Source organism: Mirounga angustirostris, unplaced genomic scaffold, assembly GCF_029215605.1.
Source record: "Mirounga angustirostris isolate CCGP_5_RB_7025 unplaced genomic scaffold, mMirAng1.0.hap1 SCAF_7, whole genome shotgun sequence".
Taxonomy (NCBI): Eukaryota; Metazoa; Chordata; class Mammalia; order Carnivora; family Phocidae; genus Mirounga; species Mirounga angustirostris.
In genome coordinates, this window is record NW_026991715.1 from 146,089,887 (window position 1) to 146,107,271 (window position 17,385).

The 17,385-nt window shown below is 44.7% G+C and overlaps 2 protein-coding genes across 8 annotated transcripts in view; both read right to left on the reverse strand.

Moving 5' to 3' along the window:
* ROPN1L (rhophilin associated tail protein 1 like) overlaps nucleotides 1–12,676 on the reverse strand; it is a 40,283-nt gene extending 27,607 nt beyond the window's left edge. For all 3 annotated transcript variants that reach the window (XR_010413363.1, XM_064596864.1, XM_045888281.3), the window contains exons 1-4: nucleotides 9,840–12,676; nucleotides 6,879–7,053; nucleotides 2,914–3,037; nucleotides 296–457 (exon numbers count right to left, since the gene is read on the reverse strand). Coding sequence is in view for 2 of the 3 variants with exons in the window: in XM_064596864.1 (XP_064452934.1) it covers nucleotides 296–457; nucleotides 2,914–3,037; nucleotides 6,879–7,009 (417 nt within the window). In the remaining variant the exon portion in view is untranslated. The remainder of the gene's footprint in view (nucleotides 1–295; nucleotides 458–2,913; nucleotides 3,038–6,878; nucleotides 7,054–9,839) is intronic.
* A 146-nt stretch (nucleotides 12,677–12,822) lies between these two features.
* The window catches only part of MARCHF6 (membrane associated ring-CH-type finger 6), a 78,985-nt gene continuing 74,422 nt past the window's right edge, over nucleotides 12,823–17,385 (reverse strand). For all 5 annotated transcript variants that reach the window (XM_064596863.1, XM_064596862.1, XM_064596861.1 and 2 more), the window contains one exon: nucleotides 12,823–15,943. In XM_064596863.1, coding sequence (XP_064452933.1) covers nucleotides 15,853–15,943 — 91 coding nt within the window. In that variant the 3' untranslated portion in view covers nucleotides 12,823–15,852. The remainder of the gene's footprint in view (nucleotides 15,944–17,385) is intronic.

Sequence of the window (17,385 nt, forward strand, 5' to 3'; positions counted from 1 at the left end):
CGGGGTCCTGGGATTGAGCCCCGCATTGGGCTCTTTGCTCAGCAGGGAGTCTGCTTTTCCCCCTTCCTCTGCTGCTTTTCTGCTCGCTCTCTCTCTCTCTCTCAAATAAATAAATAAAATCTTAAAAAAAAAAATGTAAGCCTAAAAATGCAACAGGAACTTGAAAAAGAATTGCTTCTCTCCAAGTTACTAAAGTAGTGAAAGTGTTTCTTTCGGTTACTGAAACACCAACATTACTTTTAAGCCAGGCCCCTGATTGCACAGAATTATTCATATGCTACTTGTAGGTACGTACCCCACCAAGCATGCTACATCCAAGCGCTAAAAATTTTATCCACTCCATTTTGTCTTCGCAAGGATCCAATTGCAACAACGCTCTGAAGTTCTCTATTGGCAGGCACAAAGTTTTCCATTTCTGCTCAAGATCTGCTAATTCCACATACTGCTTGTGGCCACACTGTAGAGAAAACACAGTATGATGAAATTCCTAAGTTTTTAAGTCTATAAGTATATATTTTAAGTTTTAGAAACCCGTGAAATAAGATAATGCTTATGAATATTTAAACATACCCCAAGCGCCCAACCGCATGCAGGGAAAAGATGAACTCTGGTTCACGACATGGTTAGCCCTGGGAAAGCAGGGTGGGAAGGTGTGCGGCGGGAGGAGCGCGGGCAGGGAGGGGGCAGCAAGCTGATATTGGCCTGTTTTACTTCTCAAAAAGAGAAAGGCCGGGGCGCCTGGGTGGCTCAGTTGGTTAAGCGGCTGCCTTCGGCTCAGGTCATGATCCTAGAGTCCCGGGATCGAGTCCCGCATCGGGCTCCCTGCTCGGCGGGGAGTCTGCTTCTCCCTCTGACCCTCCTCCCTCTCATGCTCTCTGTCTCTCATTCTCTCTTTCTCAAATAAATAAATAAATTCTTTTAAAAAAAAAAAGAGAAAGGCCTGAGACGCAAATACGGCATGATGTTACGACTGAGTAAAACGGGCATACACAGCCTGGGTATGGGATTCCCTGCTGTCTGTGCAAAACACTTCACAGCAAAAAATGAGCTTCAGTAAATAAAATAAAAACGTTTAAAATCCAACCCGCTAAAATAAGTCAATCAGAGAAAGACATGTATCATATGACCTCACTGATATGAGGAATTCTTAATCGCAGGAAACGAACTGAGGGTTGCTGGAATGGGGTGGGAGGGATGGGGTGACTGGGTGATAGACACTGGGGAGGGTATGTGCTCTGGTAAGCACTGTGAATTGTGCAAGACTGTTGAATCTCAGATCTGTACCTCTGAAACAAATACTGCAATATATGTTAAGAAAAAAAAAGAAGAAGAAGAAGAAGAATGTAGCAGGAGGGGAAGAATGAAGCGGGGGAAATCGGAGGGGTAGACGAACCATGAGAGACGATGGACTCTGAAAAACACACTGAGGGTTCTAGAGGGGAGGGGGTGGGAGGTTGGGTTAGCCTGGTGATGGGTATTGAGGAGGGCACGTTCTGCATGGAGCACTGGGTGTTATGCACAAACAATGAATCATGGAACACTACATCTAAAAATAATGATGTAATGTATGGGGATTAACATAACAATAAAAAAATTAAAAAAAAATCCAACCTGCTAAATGTGTTAACAGTTAAATGGAAGAAACCTTAAAAGTGAAAAGAAGGGCACCTGGGTGGCTCAGTTGGTTAAGCGACTGCCTTCGGCTCAGGTCATGATCCTGGAGTCCCGGGATTGAGTCCCACATCGGGCTCCCTGCTCAGCGGGGGGTCTGCTTCTCCCTCTGACCCTCTCCCCTCTCGTGCTCTCTGTCTCTCATTCTCTCTCTCAAATAAATAAATAAAATCTTTAAAAAAAAAAGTGAAAAGAAATTCCTTCCTTCCATTTTTTAAAATCATCTGTGAAAATTGGTAATGCTTGTATCTGTTAATAGCATTCTATGTGAAAAGTTCTGAGCAATTTTAGCATGTTTTTCCCCAAGTTACCCCTTCCGATGGTTATTCGTTAGAGAAAACCTTGGAATCATCCTATTTTCAGAAGTCAGTGTACCACAGAAGCATGGTATGTCAAATGTAGAATAGGGACAAATCACTTTAAAGACCAAGGTTATACCACTGAGGTCACTTTTACTAACACGACACGGTCATTAGGAACGCCAAGCCTGACTGGGTGATACCCTCCCGATTAACTGGTTTCTCTAAAAGCAACGTGGTGGGCGGGTGAGGACGGCCCTCGGTTCCTGGGCGAGGCCATGCCAGGAAGGATCTCGCCCCCGCCCAGGCTCTCTGGACCACACTGCCCACCAGACGCCAAAGGGCAGTCTGTTGTTCAGGGGAAGGTGGCAGCAGATTATTTCTTTAGCACGTACACAATTTTTACAAGCATATTTCAAGAAGAGACTTGCAGCCCCCATTCGGGAGTTGAATTTCCAGACTTTTAGTCCAGCAGCATCTAGTGTTTTAATTTGGTATTTAAAAGCAATTCTATGGGCGCCTGGGTGGCTCAGTTGGTTAAGCAACTGCCTTCAGCTCAGGTCGTGATCCTGGAGTCCCAGGATCGAGTCCCACATCGGGCTCCCCGCTCAGTGGGGAGTCTGCTTCTCCCTCTGACCCTCTCCCCTCTCATGCTCTCTCTCACTCTCTCTCAAATAAATAAATAAAATCTTAAAAAAAAATAAAGATAAAAATAAAAGCAATTCTATTCCACTTGCCTACCATCTAATCACGAATAGCTATTTGGGGTTCTTTAAACTAGAAAAAGGCCACTGAACACAGCAGATTCCTCCTCTGAAGAAATCTGGCAGGTGGGCACCGGGAAAGCTGGCCTCGCAAAGGTGAGCCGGCAAGTCTGCCACATGCCACGCAGCGGCCATGCTGTATCTCGTGAAGCTGACGGAGAGCAGAGACCCCCTCCTACCTGCTTGTGCAAAACTTTCAGGAGTCCTTGAGTCAGGCCTGTGTCTGTTTTCTGAGTGGCCACGGGTATCTCGATTCTGTCCTTGACAGGAAGTGGATCTCCTCTAGACAAAGCTGAAAAATACCTAACAGCAACAGACATCTTTGAAGACTCATCAGTACCCAGAAAACACTGGAATTCACGCGGTTTCTTAAACAAGCCATGAGCGTGACAGTGCCCAGGACACCTCCGGGGACACCAGAGTCCGAGGGCGGGGCTGCAGTCATGGCTCCTCCACTCCGATCCCCAACCTAACCCTCTCTGCCTCAGTTTCTCTGTCTGCGAAGCCAACAATGGCAGGCCCTGTCGTAGGGCTCCTAGGAGTAGTGAGCTCAAGCTGCAACAGGCTAGACATGCTGCTGGGCACCAGGCCATCGGGGGGCTCCTGAAACATGTGCTATTCTTATCAAGCACACGCTAGGAGGAGTCCTGACCTGCTGCCAAAGGAGGTGGGAGGGTTCAGGACCCAGGGTTCAGGACCCAGTGACCCAAGGGCAAGGTCATGGTCCAGTCATTCTACTTTGACAGTTAGTGTTTGGTCTTCCCTTCTCTTGGCCCTGCTGCTTTCCAAGGGGGTTGACTTCAACCATCTCTGTTCAACCCTACAGGGTCTCGGATCAGGGAAGTCACATGTCTGCTCCGCTGGGGACCAACCACTCCACTCCATGACGTCAGATGCCATGCCTCCCCCCTCCCCCTTCACTTTTGCTGCCTGGTATTTTCTTTAGTATTTTTTCCCCTTAATTGTTCCTTTCTGGGATGCAGATATTAGTGCTTATACTCGGGGCTGGGGGGGTATGGAAATAGCTTAGGGCAACAAGTCAGGAGGGGGCACACACCGGCTTCTGGCTGGTGGGGACCAGGAGAGGGTGCCAGGCGTGCTAGAGGTGGCCGGCTGCTGAAGCCACGTCATTCGCCACTCCAATGACTAACACAACAAAAAAGAAACAATATACTCAGGAAAACGAATAGTCTATCATCCACCAGGGCCACAGGCCATCATGTAAAAGATATGAATAATTAGAAACATCTCTGATTATGTAACAAAGATAGCTGTTGATAAATAGATACTTGACAGGCTAAAAGAAATGTTATACCTCATCCCCTTTTCTCTCCCCATCCACATTTTGTTGACTTAACAGTTGGAGGGAAAGTCAAAACAAGGGCAGCAATGTGGGAGACGAAGGTGAACAGGAAGATCTAAGGTGACAGGGAAGGGGCATGGGGGCATAGTTTTGCCATATTTTTCCTAATTAGGGTTTTCACTTATTCCGGGGACTTTATTCCTTCCTCCCCCTCACCGATCAAACCACAGCGTCTAAAGCAGTGGTTCCCAACAATTCTCCCACCCCCCTCCCCAGGAAGGCACTGGCAATTTCTGGAGACATTTTTGGTTGTCTCCAGAGGGGATGGATGGTGCCTCTAGTGGGTACAGGTCAGGATGCTGCTAAGGGTCCTATTACGCCCAGACACCCCCACACTGCCACCTTTCCCCCGTACACCCCCCCAAGCAATGATCCTGTCCAAAGTGTCAGGAGTGCCAAGGCTGAGAAAGCCTGCATTAGGGGCGAGCCCCCTGGTGCTAATCCCCTGGAGGCGGATGTGAGCGGGGACCAGTTCTCACTCCAGTCACATGCACGAGGCACTGGTGACAGACCCTAGCTGCGGCATGACTAGCGAGGCTGACTCATCTCCACCACCTGAAAGCCTCCTCTGTGAAGAGGTTAACCTGAATGCCTCCTGCCTTCTTCCACAGCAGGTACCTTCCTGTGATTCCTGGTTCTCTGCTTTGTCTTTAGCTTTTTTTTTTTTTTCTTCTTGTCACCGCCCCTTTGTTGGTATGCTAGTCTTCTTCCCGGAATGCCCTTGCCTTGTCTTAACCTCAAAGACCAATGTGCCCTCTTCTGAGCAACATCCCTCCCTAACAGATTCTCCTTTGTGACAGCTGGGACACATCGGAGCCCATTTCACATACACTGCTTAGTGAATAAAGCTTGCTTTTTCTCCTAAACCCCAAAATTGTTCTTGAGAGAAATTAAGTGCATGGAACATCCTGAAAGTGCTCAATTACGCCTTTTAAATTAAAGTGAAGCTTAAGTTAAAATAATTTAATGTCCCGAGGAAAAAAAATGATTCAATCTTGGAATGTTCTGTTGACTACAAATAAACTCTCGTGTGTCCCATCTTTTATTGATGCTTGGATGATGGTTAAAAACAGAGGCCGTAATTTTTTCGGCAAGAACCTTGAGAGAATCTTTCAGAAGCAACTGACAGAAGTGTCTGTCACAAGACAAAGCACTGGATTAATAGGTAGCCTTGTGTGGTGGGCTCAGTAAGGGCCCCAAAGACACCCAGGTCCTAATCCTGGAATCTGTGGATCTTATTTTGCATGGTGTCAGGGACTTTGTAGATGGGAGAGAGGATTCTGAGATGGGAAAATTATCCTGAATTATCTTGATGGGTCCTAAATGCAATCACAAGCGTCCTTGGAAGAGGGAGGCAGAGAGAGAGAGACTTGAAGATGCCACACCACTGGCCTTAAAGATGGAGGAAGAGAACATGAGCCAAAGAATACAAGGAATGCAGCTCCAGAAGATGGAAAAGGCAAGCAAGGGATTGAAGTCTCCCTAAAGCCTCTGGAGAGAAGGCCTGACAACTCGACTTTAGCTAGGTGAAACTGATTTTGGACTTTTGGTCTCCAGAACCGTAAAGAGAATGCATGCCTGTTGTTTTAATTCATCAAATTCTGTAGTTGTTATAGTTGCCACAGGAAACTAATTCACCTTGGTTATACAGTTTAGAGAAGGTCAGTGAAATCTGACATGCTAGTTACTACAACATTTAATTTTTTTTAAGATTTTATTTATTTATTTGACAGAGTGTGTGTGTGCAAGCAGGGGGAGCGCCAGGCAGAAGGAGAGGGAGAAGCAGGCTCCCCGCGGAGCAGGGAGCCCCATGTGGGGCTGGATCCCAGGACCCTGGGATCATGACCAGAGCTGAAGGCAGACGCTTAACCGACTGAGCCACCCAGGTGTCCCAAAACACTTAATTTTATACTGGCTCTTGTGATCATAAAATTGAGTTTCTAACTCTGTCTACTGAAAAGGGACAAAGAGCTTTCCTTTCAAAACGAAATGGGGTTTATTTTAATGGTTCTAAAGTCTGTTAACTTTGTAACCTTAAAATTATGAATGCCTGTTCCTGAAAATAGGATGTTTGTTGCAAGAAACAGTGAAGGCTCATTTGCCTTCAGTGAACTAAGCTGAGCAAAGTTTAACCTTATAGCGGCCTTGGGATAACTACCCCAATAGGACCTCCGTTGCTTTGGTTCTAATAAACTCAACCAGATACCGAACCCTGGGAGGATTCTCTAGGATGAGGAATTCAGCCTTACAAGATTCCTTACAAAAGTCATTTTACAGGGCGCCTGGGTGGCTCGGTTGGTTAAGCAACTGCCTTCGGCTCAGGTCATGGTCCCAGGGTCCTGGGATCCAGTCCCACATCGGCTTCCTGCTCCGCGGGAAACCTGCTTCTCCCTCTCCCTCCGCCTGCCACTCCCCCTGCTTGTGCTCGCTCTCACTGTCAAATAAATAAATACAATCTTTTAAAAAAATCATTTTACAAATAAAATAAAGGGACTGCAGTAGTTCGATTTTGTAACACAATGCAGAAACGTTTTGCCCAGTGCAACTGCGTTGTAAGTATTAGTCTGAGTAAAGACCACTCTCCAACAATGGAGCTGTCATTACTTGTGGGGAAGTGAACACTTTGCAGTGATTCCTGGGAAGGTCAATCGACCACGATGCCTCCTAGACAGACACGCAGGTGGACACCGCCAGTGCGTCGGAGCAGTGCTCCAGGTGTCCAGGTGCGGGGGCAGGAGCGCGAGCCGTCTCGCGGACCGGCCGGCCACCCCAGGCGCTTACCCCGCGGACCACTGCAGCACGTCGGCGGGCTGCGTGCGGATCGCAGCCTTGGTGAACTGCTTCAGGATGTCCGGCAGCTCCGGGGGAATGCGGATCTGCTGCGCGCAGAACATGGTATCGGGAAGCGGCATCGCTCTCCGCAGGCCGGGACGAGGCTGGGAAGAATCAAGGTGTGCTGCGGGGAGCGGGGGACGGGCCGGTGAGCCTCGGGGCGCGGGCGCCCCCGAAGGGCCGGGCCGCCCTGCCTCCCCCGGATTTGGAGCCTGGAGGGGGACCGGGGTCTGTGGCGGGGCCGGGCTTGGGCGGGCTAAGAGGCCGGCTTCGCGAGGTCCGGGCGGCCGGCCGGGGCTCTCACCCGCTGCTCCTCGGGCTCTTCGGAAAGTGAGGGCCAACTGCCCCTTCTAGCGACAGCCGGGAAGCGCCCCCGGCAGCAATGGTTTCACAGAGGTATCCCAGCAACCGCGACGCCTGACGGCCCCGCCTCCTGGCTCCGCGCAGGCGCACACGCCTCGGGCCCGGCCGGGCCGTCGCAGGCGCGGGCCTGGGAGGCGGCGCTTGCGCAGGTGGGGCTCCGGCCCCTTTTTGCCGCTGACTGGCAGTTACGGGCGGCAGGAGCTGAATGTTTCACCTAGAAAAGGGCCTTTTGATCGATTTCCCGCTGCCCAATGTGAAGGGCGAATTCACGAAGGACCGCCCTCCCCCACTTCCCCTTGCTCTGGCTACGTGAAGCTTAAGGACGAGATGACTCTCGTCCTCGGTAGGAAGCCGTTACAATCATGGGGTCTGGTCGGGGCAGGGAGCACGAGCCCCGCCCACTCCCCCCGCCCCCGCAAGAAGGACCCTGGCCCTCCTTCCTCCACGGCCTCGCTCATCCTGCCCGAGCCCCTGTCTATGCAGCAAACCGTCCCGGTCTCCAGACCTTCACACATGGCTGTTCTCATTGCCCATTCGTTCTTCCGATATAAGAGCCCCTCAAGAGTTTAGAGAGTGGGCGATTTTCAGCTCAAGGAAGATTCTGTTTAACTTGTTTTCCTAAGCGAGACAGAATGGTTGAGCCTGGTTGGGTCTAGAAAACATAGGGCGCGTCTTCGGATGCAGTAGCTATGGGTCGAAGGGCAGGAGAACTGCTCCGTTCTGGTGAATCCAGGGCAGCGTACAAGGTGTGAATCATAGCTGCGGCTACCCTCAAACCCACTCTGAATGAATGAAGCCCTAAAGCCCGCCTTCCCCTGCTCACCTCCGGCCAGGAAGATGGAGAACGAGAATGAGCTATTGCCAGGAGGAGTCAATGACAAGCCCTTCCTCCTGCCCTAGAGGCATCACCCCCAACCGTGACTCCAAATTAACAGCACGTGCAAATTAACAGCACTAGCAAAAACTGAAAACAGTCACTATTTAATGTTGATACAGTATGGGAAAACAAGGAATCTCATACAGTGATGAGAGTATTAATTAGTACATTTTGGGGGCCATTTGGCACTATATTTTGATGACTTAGCAATCGACAGATTTATCCTACAGAAGTACTAGCCTGAGTATATAAAGTAATGTGGACAAAAATGTTTACTAAAGCACACAGTAAAATGGGTAAACTGTCTTTTAGAAAACTTAAATCATAATCGTATCCACACAACAGAATACAATTCAGCCAGAATTTTAAAATGAGGTAGCTACTTAAGTATTGACATAAAAAGATGTTCATGAAATATAAAGAGAAAAAAAAGCACCCCATAGAGCAGAGTCTGTGATAATAGGAGTTGAATGTACATTTGCCCATAGCACATTCTGGAAGCAAACACTAAACTCCTGACAGGGGTTACCTCTGAAAATTGGCACATAGCTTTCAAGTTTTATTTTAACCATATACACATTATTTTTATTCTGATTCATCCATTTATTTACTCGAGTATTGAATGCTAAATATGTCCCAAGAACTGTTCTGAAATATAGTAGTAATCCCCAAATAGTTTTAAAAAAATCTCTGAAGCTTCAGTTCAAGTGGGGTAAAACATACAAATATAAATAAGACAGGAAAACCATGTGATGTGTTAATACATACGAGAGATAAAACACAGCAGAAGAGTCAGGAATGCCCCAGTAGCTGCAATTTTAGGAATGACACTTCAGTAAAAAATGAAGAGCTTGGGGAGAGCCTAGATGAAGAACATTAAGGCACAGCAAGCAGCAAGTGCAAAGGCCCTGAGGTTTGACCTGTTCTGGAAGCAAGGAGGCTGCCAGGAGCACAGTGAGCACAGGGGGCCTTAAGGCAACTGTGAACTTGGGACTCTGAGTGTGATAGCTCTCTGAGTAGAGAACTAATGTGATCTTAGATCTGAACATGATCATTCTGGATTCCGTGTTGAAAATAAATGGAAGAGAGACAAGAGAGTGTGGGCAGAGGCCGGGAGCTCAGGAGAAACTGCAGTGACCCGGGCAGGAGAAGGAGGGTGGTGCTCTGTACCAGGATGGTAGCAGTAGAGGTGGTGCAATGTAGCCAGAATCCGATTCATTTTTGAAGACTTGCTGTCCAATTGTATGTGAAGGTTGGGAGAGAAACAAGGGTCAACGGTATTACCAACATTCTTTGTTTAGCGATTTTCATCCAACTGCTTACCAACCGAAATGGGGACGTTTGAGAAAATAGATTTGGGGTAGGGGCATCATGAGTTGTGTTTTGGACCGAAGTTTGAGATGTCTGAAAGAGTCCACATAGGTGCACAGACATGTCTGGAGTAAGTATGTGAGTGATCCGCATACAGATGGCCTTTAAAACCACGGGAGTTGAGTGAGATCACCAAGTCAATGGGTGTAGGTAGAACTGAGGTCCCAGCTGAGCTGGGCTGACAAGATAGGGTCAGTGACGGAGTTTGGAAAGGAGAATCCAGACAGGCAGGAGGAAAATGAGGGCAACGCTGTGTCCTGACAACCAGGAAAATGGTTTCACTGGAAAGAGGAACCAACCATTTCAGGTGAGAGCTGAGAAGGAACCACATCATTTAGTGGTGGCCATTCGCGACCTTCACAGGAGCAATTCCAGTGGAAAAGTGCAGCAAACATCTGATTGTAGCAGGGCTGGAAAAGGAGAGGAAAAATTGGAAAGAGTGAGTAGAGATAGCTGTTTGAAGGGCTTTGCTGGAAAGGAACGTGAAATGGAGCAGTTGAAGGAGTTAGTGGGGTGGAGATTTTTCTTGTGGAAGAGATGATACAACATCTGAATGATGGGAATGACCCACCACCACTTATGAGGGAGAGGGAGAACTGCAGAGCAGTGCCTCGAGCAGGTGAGTACTGTGATCTAGTGAGCCCGTGCAGGGTGGGGGGACCCAGGGATTGCACGTGGGCCCGGGGGCAGTGTGCATACGGGGCACGCACGCTGGAGGGGACGTGTGCAGCCTGCACAGCCTGGGGAGCATATGGGTGCAGGTGCAGGTAAGACAGTAAATTGACAATGTGAATTTGTGAAGACTTGTTCTGATTGCTTCTGTCTTCTCGGTGAAATAGAAATGAAAAGTCATCAGCCAAAAGAGAGAGAAGAAAGGTATGAAATGACCCCTTAGAGAACATATATGAACACTGGTTATTACTTTTTGAGACTGAGATGTAATTAACATGCAATGAATTGCACAAATGTAAAATGTACAATTTAAGTTTTAGCATATGTATACATGTCAAACCAGAAGCACATCAAGATAACAAACACATCATCCCATTTCTTGATGCCCCTCTGAAGTCCCTCCAAGCCCCTCCCCACCGATCTGTAGGTCTGCTTTCACTCAGCATTGAGACTTGTCCATGCTGTGTATATCAAATTAATTGTTTAAATTGCTGAGCGGTATCTCATTGCATGGATGGTCACTTATCTATTTACCTGTTGATAGGCCTGTGGATTTCCAAGCCTGTTTCCAGCCTTGAGCTATTACAAATAAAGCTACTAGGAATGTTCATGTATGAGTCATCATATGGACTTACTTTTTGCTTGGTCAATAACTAGGATTGCTAAGTACTTATTGTAAATGTTTTCAGAACTGCCCAACTATTTCGCAAAGTAGTTATACCACTTTGCTTTCATACGTAAAAAGAGAGATTTCAAAAAGATTAAACCGTATAAAGCAGTGTAAAGGGGACTTGCTATCCCCAGGCTCCTGGTTGTCGCTGAGTGAGGCACACCGCAGGAGGCTGGAGCAGGCCTGGGGCACGGCCGAGCACTACAGAGTGCCCAGGGGGACCCTGCTCTGCATTCCTCAGTCATACCTGGTCATGCTAGTCATACCTAGTCATACCTGGACTAGAACCTTCTGCTCGTTTTTCTGGCCCTTTCCACTCTAAGGGGCTCCTTGAAGGCAGACACCATACAGCGATTCAACTGTAGTGCTCAGTACAGTGTGGGAAGGAAAATAGACACCAAAGCCAGAACACTGTGGGAGGAGGAGGGGAAAGAGTTACCTCCTCAGACCTTAATCCACTTACGCCATCAGTGTTCTGTTGGCAACAAGAGGGGCTCTACAGCGCGGGGTATGAGGGGCATTACCGGTTACTTTCTGAGATCCACCATGCAATTTCCTTTGCTGTGAAACTTCAACCTCACAGATTACAGATGCCCTGTGGTTCAAAGAGCATTTCTCCTACCACTGCTGCATTGAAAATAAAAATGCACTTGATTAAAAAGAAATTTTAATAAAGTTTTGAACCTAGAAACAGAAGGATCTGTTCACATGGGGCTTCATGCAATTCCTTCCTTTTTCTCTGAGACTTACAGTCAACTACATAAAATGGACTTGACTAGTTTTACTCCAAGTATCCACTTAAAGAGAAAACCTGGTGAGGCTTTGGCACATGGATCCTGTAACCAGGTGCTGAAGTGGGTAGCATCTTGCCTGCAGCTTGAGAAGAGGGCCTTCACTATTCCCAGTGATGCTGGTCTATTAGTACAGTGAGGGGGCAAAGGGGAAGGGATGTGTTCTCTGCAACTCTACTTTAGAACTTAGAACAGAAGAGAGGAACTATAATCACATGTAACTTCTTTTTCTATGTAACTATATTAAAAAATACCTAGATCATCTATCTATGCCGATTAATAATGCACATTTCTGTAATTCTGAAGCAATCTTACAATGAAAAAAAAAAAAACAAAAAAACTAGGCTACAACTAACATTCACTTTATTCAATTTTGTTCTCTTGACTTAGAAGGCAACAAACCACCACATAAAAAAGGGAGCATTTTAGAATATATACACATAAAATTGGTCTGGGTATCTAAGGTGTTTGCTTTAATAGAAAATTGATGTCCCAAATAACTACATGTTCTATTTACCCTCTAAGACAATCATTCCTAGGCCTTACACAGTCATTACATTTCCATTACGGTACTACTTTACTCTCATGACAGAACGAGGCACTCATACAAAACAGATGGGAATGAAAACAGATATACACTGTCCTAACTTTATTGTATCCATGCCAAACATATTGCTAGAGGTTTGAATGAAACCCTTACCTAAAGTGGTTGCTTTTAAAAATGACACAGGGCAGTAAGAGGGAGAGAAGGAAACGTGCCCAAATTAATAAGGAGATACAGACAGCCCGAGGGAGTTAGAGAATCTCCACAAATGAGGTTTTTAATAATACTTTGGTGGCAAGACATTTTACTTTTGTCTCTTCTTGATGGGAACTGAGTAGGCAACATTCTAAAGGAGTCTTTTAAACATAATCATTTCATTTTACAATGTATAAAACTGGTCATTAGAGCTTAAAATACTCAATCCTGAAAGTGAGAAGAATAGGTAGCTAACTTGTGAAGTTGAAAAAAGTGCCAGTGTTCTTAAGACTGGCGCTACATTCTCGTGTGTGTGCGCACACGCACGTGTGTTGGGGGGGTGTAAACACAATACAATGGAGAAATGTCCACTGCTTCTTTGTTTTAAAAAGTCATGAATTCAACCTAAATTCAAGAGTTACATTTTAATAATAGCATTTGCCAATACAGAAATGACATCTCTAAGACCAAATCATTTAAGAAAAAGTTATTCTCTATTACTTGAATAAGGGAAAGAAAAAAACACAAGAATCCACAGTAATAACAGCTATATTAGATGTTGAAATAAAAAATTACTTTTTGTTTACATCTGGAATTGAGATGTCCAATTTCCACTGTTTCTCCAGCAAACAGGAAAAAAATCACCTAAAAACATGGAACTTTAAGGCTAGCTATACATAAACTTCACATTGGCATTTTCTTCAGTTTTCACCTCAACTATTAGTATTTAGTAGTTTAAAAATCAAACATAATTTGCTAATAAGGAACAACTGCACACTTCATACTATGACCATTTGATAAGTGGTCATGTGAAACTAACTCCCAAATGTTGATTTGTCTTCAATTTATAAAGTTAAAAATAAAGCAAAAAGGTCCTTCCTAATTAACTTCCTTGAAGACATGTAAAATGAAGCAAAACTATGTTTTTGTTTTTGTTTTTTTTTATTCATGAGAGAGAGAGAGAGAGAGAGAGAGAAGCAGGCTCCCAAGGAGCAGGGAGCCCGATGCGGGACTCGATCCCAGGACCCTGGGATCATGACCTGAGCCGAAGGCAGACGCTTAACCATCTGAGCCACCCAGGCGCCCCAAAACTATGCTATTTTATATAAAAAAAAAATCTACAGGAAGAAGGGCAGCAATACTAGGACTTTCTGAACTAGAGGTTTCAAATGTTTATAAGACTGTTGGTTAATAATAAAATCCTGATGCTACCCATGTAAATATTATGCCAGCAAATGCTTTCCTTACGGAAGTATTCATCTGATCGAAAAGAGGACAAAGCACAACTGAAAACCAAGAGGAAATCCTTAAGTACAACAAGATAAAGTTATCACCAGTGAAATGGAGGGCAACTTTTGGCCATTCATACACATTCATATATAAGTTTGGTTTGGGTTTTTTTTTGTTTGTTTTTGTTTTTTTTACAAAATATCTGGTAAGATTCATTTAAAATTCTGTAGAATAACAATTTTTAATCTTTTATGGTATCTGCCTAGAGCTCTTCCTGGTAAAACAGATAAATGTGTTCCAATGACTTTATATCAAGATCTACAAATTCTCTGAAAAATTAAAAAAGAAATTTAAATTAATATAATCAAGTTATGTGACCAATTGATAATATTTTTCTCCCAAAGAGAACAATTTATATAGAAACACACCACAACAGGTGGCATTACATTTTAAAATGCTCTTAATTTTTTAAAGTAGGACTAAATTTCTAAGTAAAGGTAGGGTTAGCAAAGACCTTATTTCAGATTACAAGAGAAAGGACTGCTACAAAGTGCCAAGAAGTGTAACACTGAACCGTAAGTCAAGCTTTTTTTTTTTTTTGATACTGATGTTTTAAAATATATTTTTAAAGTAAAGTAATCACCACACTTTGGGAAAAATTGTTGAAATATAAAACAACCAGAACATGTTTGTTTTGGTAGCTGATGTTTGGCTGACTTTAATATTTAAAAAACCTTCAGATTAGACTCTATACATTTTAATACTATACGGAAACTCTTTAAGAGTTCCTGAAGACCTATGCTGTCCATTTTTCTCTGAGAATTTCTAGGTTATTATTCAAAAGCAAACACCACCCTTACAATATACCATTACCATTAAATACTTGGATCATGTGCCCAACTGTTCTATTTCTCTAAACTCCTTACTTGAAGCTTTGGTTATAAGGGGAAACCAGATTTATAAGTATTCAGTTTTCTGAGATTTTACAACACATTTCCAATGAAATACATTCTTCACTCCTATGTTAAAAGGCCAGCTCAAGCCAGCTTCCTTCTGGACAACTACAATCAAATTGGTTTTATTTGTAGTTCAATTCTGTAAATAAAAAGCTCTGGCAACTTTGGGATTTACTCATGGAAAACTAGGAAAAATGTACTCCCTAATCCTCACCCAACGGTGCACTAACCAGCAGTACCAGGTGTTCTAACCAGTCTTCTCTAATGCTGCTGGTCTAAGACCACAAACCATATCTACATTTAAGAAACATCTCCGTGTGTTCTAATTCCAGTATGATGCATTGTTGGTGATGTTATTTTATAAGACTTGTGATCCTGCATGACTTCTGGCCACTGCTGCCAAAAAGGAAAAAAAGACAGCTGTGTATGGAAAAGGGGGGCTGGAGGGAACTAATGAAAATGTTCTTGTGGACTTGTTTTCTCTAAACACAGACATGCCCCTAACAAGCACAAAATCCCAACCCCTAATGCTGATCACTTGGAATATTAAATTATCAAAATTAAAAATAATTTCCTCACCTAGCACAAGATACTATACAATATTATAAACACAGACATGTGAAAAAAAATCAAGCAGTAGAAAATGTACAACAGCTTTGGTGCTATACAAAATAACTTCCAAAAACGATTGACAGTGAAGCACAGAGTTCATGTTCTCTTACCACAAACACTCCACTGCTGATTTCTACTTGTTTCCTTTCAAGTTCTTGGTGAGGTCTGAACAGCCAAGAAAGACAGAATGTACAGTTTACTTAATACGAACCGCTAGGAACACCATGATACTTGCGCTCCAAAAGACGTCATTAAAAAGTCTTGCCTTTGCACTATGGCTCTGTGGCACGTTTCCTGTCAAGATCACAGCAGGTCCAAAATAAAGTGACAACTAGATTTAATAAATTAATATACATTTTGTTTAAAGATGTACAATGCACATTCTGTTTAATCCAAGGTTTTAGGGTATCCAGGAACTTCTATTTACACATGTACAGATCTCAGACAGCTATGATGTCGGAAGATGCAGGAAGGGCAGCAGAGCCTTGCACTGCTGCTCTCTGAATGCTGAGAACACAAGTCAAATACAGTTAACTTAAAAACAATGCTGAGAGATCACTGGGAAAAATCTCCAAAGAGAGAAGTCCACAAAAAAGGACACGTAAAGGCAAGGGGAAGGTCAAGGTAGTTGAGACAACCACTTTATTCTTGGGACGACTGTGGAGGTGGCGGAGATGTGCCTTGTTTGCCAGATTTCCGTTCATAATTCACGAGGCGTTGGCCCACAAGGTATCTAGGTTGTAAAAACAGGGTGGTTACTCTTACATGATCTTACATACTTAAACATTCTTCCTAAGAGCAGCCAGTGATACAGTTTTTAAATGCAAATCAGATCATTCCCACTTAAAACCCTGCAATGGTTAGATCGGTAGAAGGGAGCTCGAGAATGACCACCTGGCAAGAGGCGCACAAGCAGGCACCTCACAGGGAGTTGCAGGCCAGTGGGAAAACAGGAGAATGGCAGATGTTGGAAGGTCTCAGATGCTGGGCAATGGAGCATGTGCTCTGGTCCATATGTCAGGGGTTCTCACAAACTCACACACTTGGGAGGTAAGGCACAGTAAGCTTTTTCAGGGGATTTCTCTGGTAAAGATATTTTATAAAACAGCTTAGTGGACAGATCTGAAGAAAAACAGACTAGAATTATGGCCTTCAGAAAGCTAAGTAGGGAGGCAAGTGGACCGGAAAACCTCTAGCTCTAGAGAAAAGGAGAAATCAAAGGGCAAAGTTTTCAATGAGGTCAAAGGGGAAATGGCAGAGAGGTGAGTGAATGCAAGGAACAGAAGGCAGGAGGTTGTGGCCCAAGAACAGAGCACTGTGTGTTCCTAACTCACATGTTATGATGAGAGGGAGGAAAGGGCCAAGGATAGAGCCGCTGCAGAATTAGAAACAGAAGTGACCATGCTGGAATGACAAGATGTCACATCCCCAGGACGACAGCAGTCTTTTGTGGAGAAGCAGTGGTGTGCCTCACTAAATGGGGGGATTGGCCTGCAGGTTGACCCTCGGAGGACAGTGGCTGACCAAGCTGAGGATGTCGCAAAGAGCTCCAGGAGGCCGGGGTGACAGATGCCCATTTGGAGTCAGCACTGCAGACTAAGGAGTGGCCTGTAAGTCCTTAGCCACCTGTGCAAGCAGGGGAGAGTGAAGCCAGCCCGTGACAGGGTGGCCCGGGAGCTGGGTCTTTGAGACCCAGTTTACTCATCAATAAAGTAAGAACAACAGTACCATGTCCCATGATCACTGTAAGAAACAGAAAGCATACAAAGGCCATGGCAACAAAGGCCTGGCATGTGCTAAAGACTCAGGGTAGAAACTTTCACCATTACTTTTTCTTTTTCTTTTTTTGACCATTACTTTTTCTACCTTGACTTTCACCTACCACTTTTCCGCTAATAAATACTAGCCTAATGAGGTATTTTGGCAGTTTATGCCAAGTAGCTTAATGTGTCACTTTTTAAAACATTTCACTAATCCTACGGTTTCTTCATCCATGATCCCACTGTTTAATACTTTGTCTTCCCAATTCTTTTCTAAAAGTTTACGACTCCTTTCCACACTGTTCCCCAACTAACAAGTGGATTTTTAAACTGTGAGAATTTTGTAAGTGTTTTAAACAATGACAACTGAATTGACTCTAATGTAATACACACAGGTCTACCTGACATACACGTC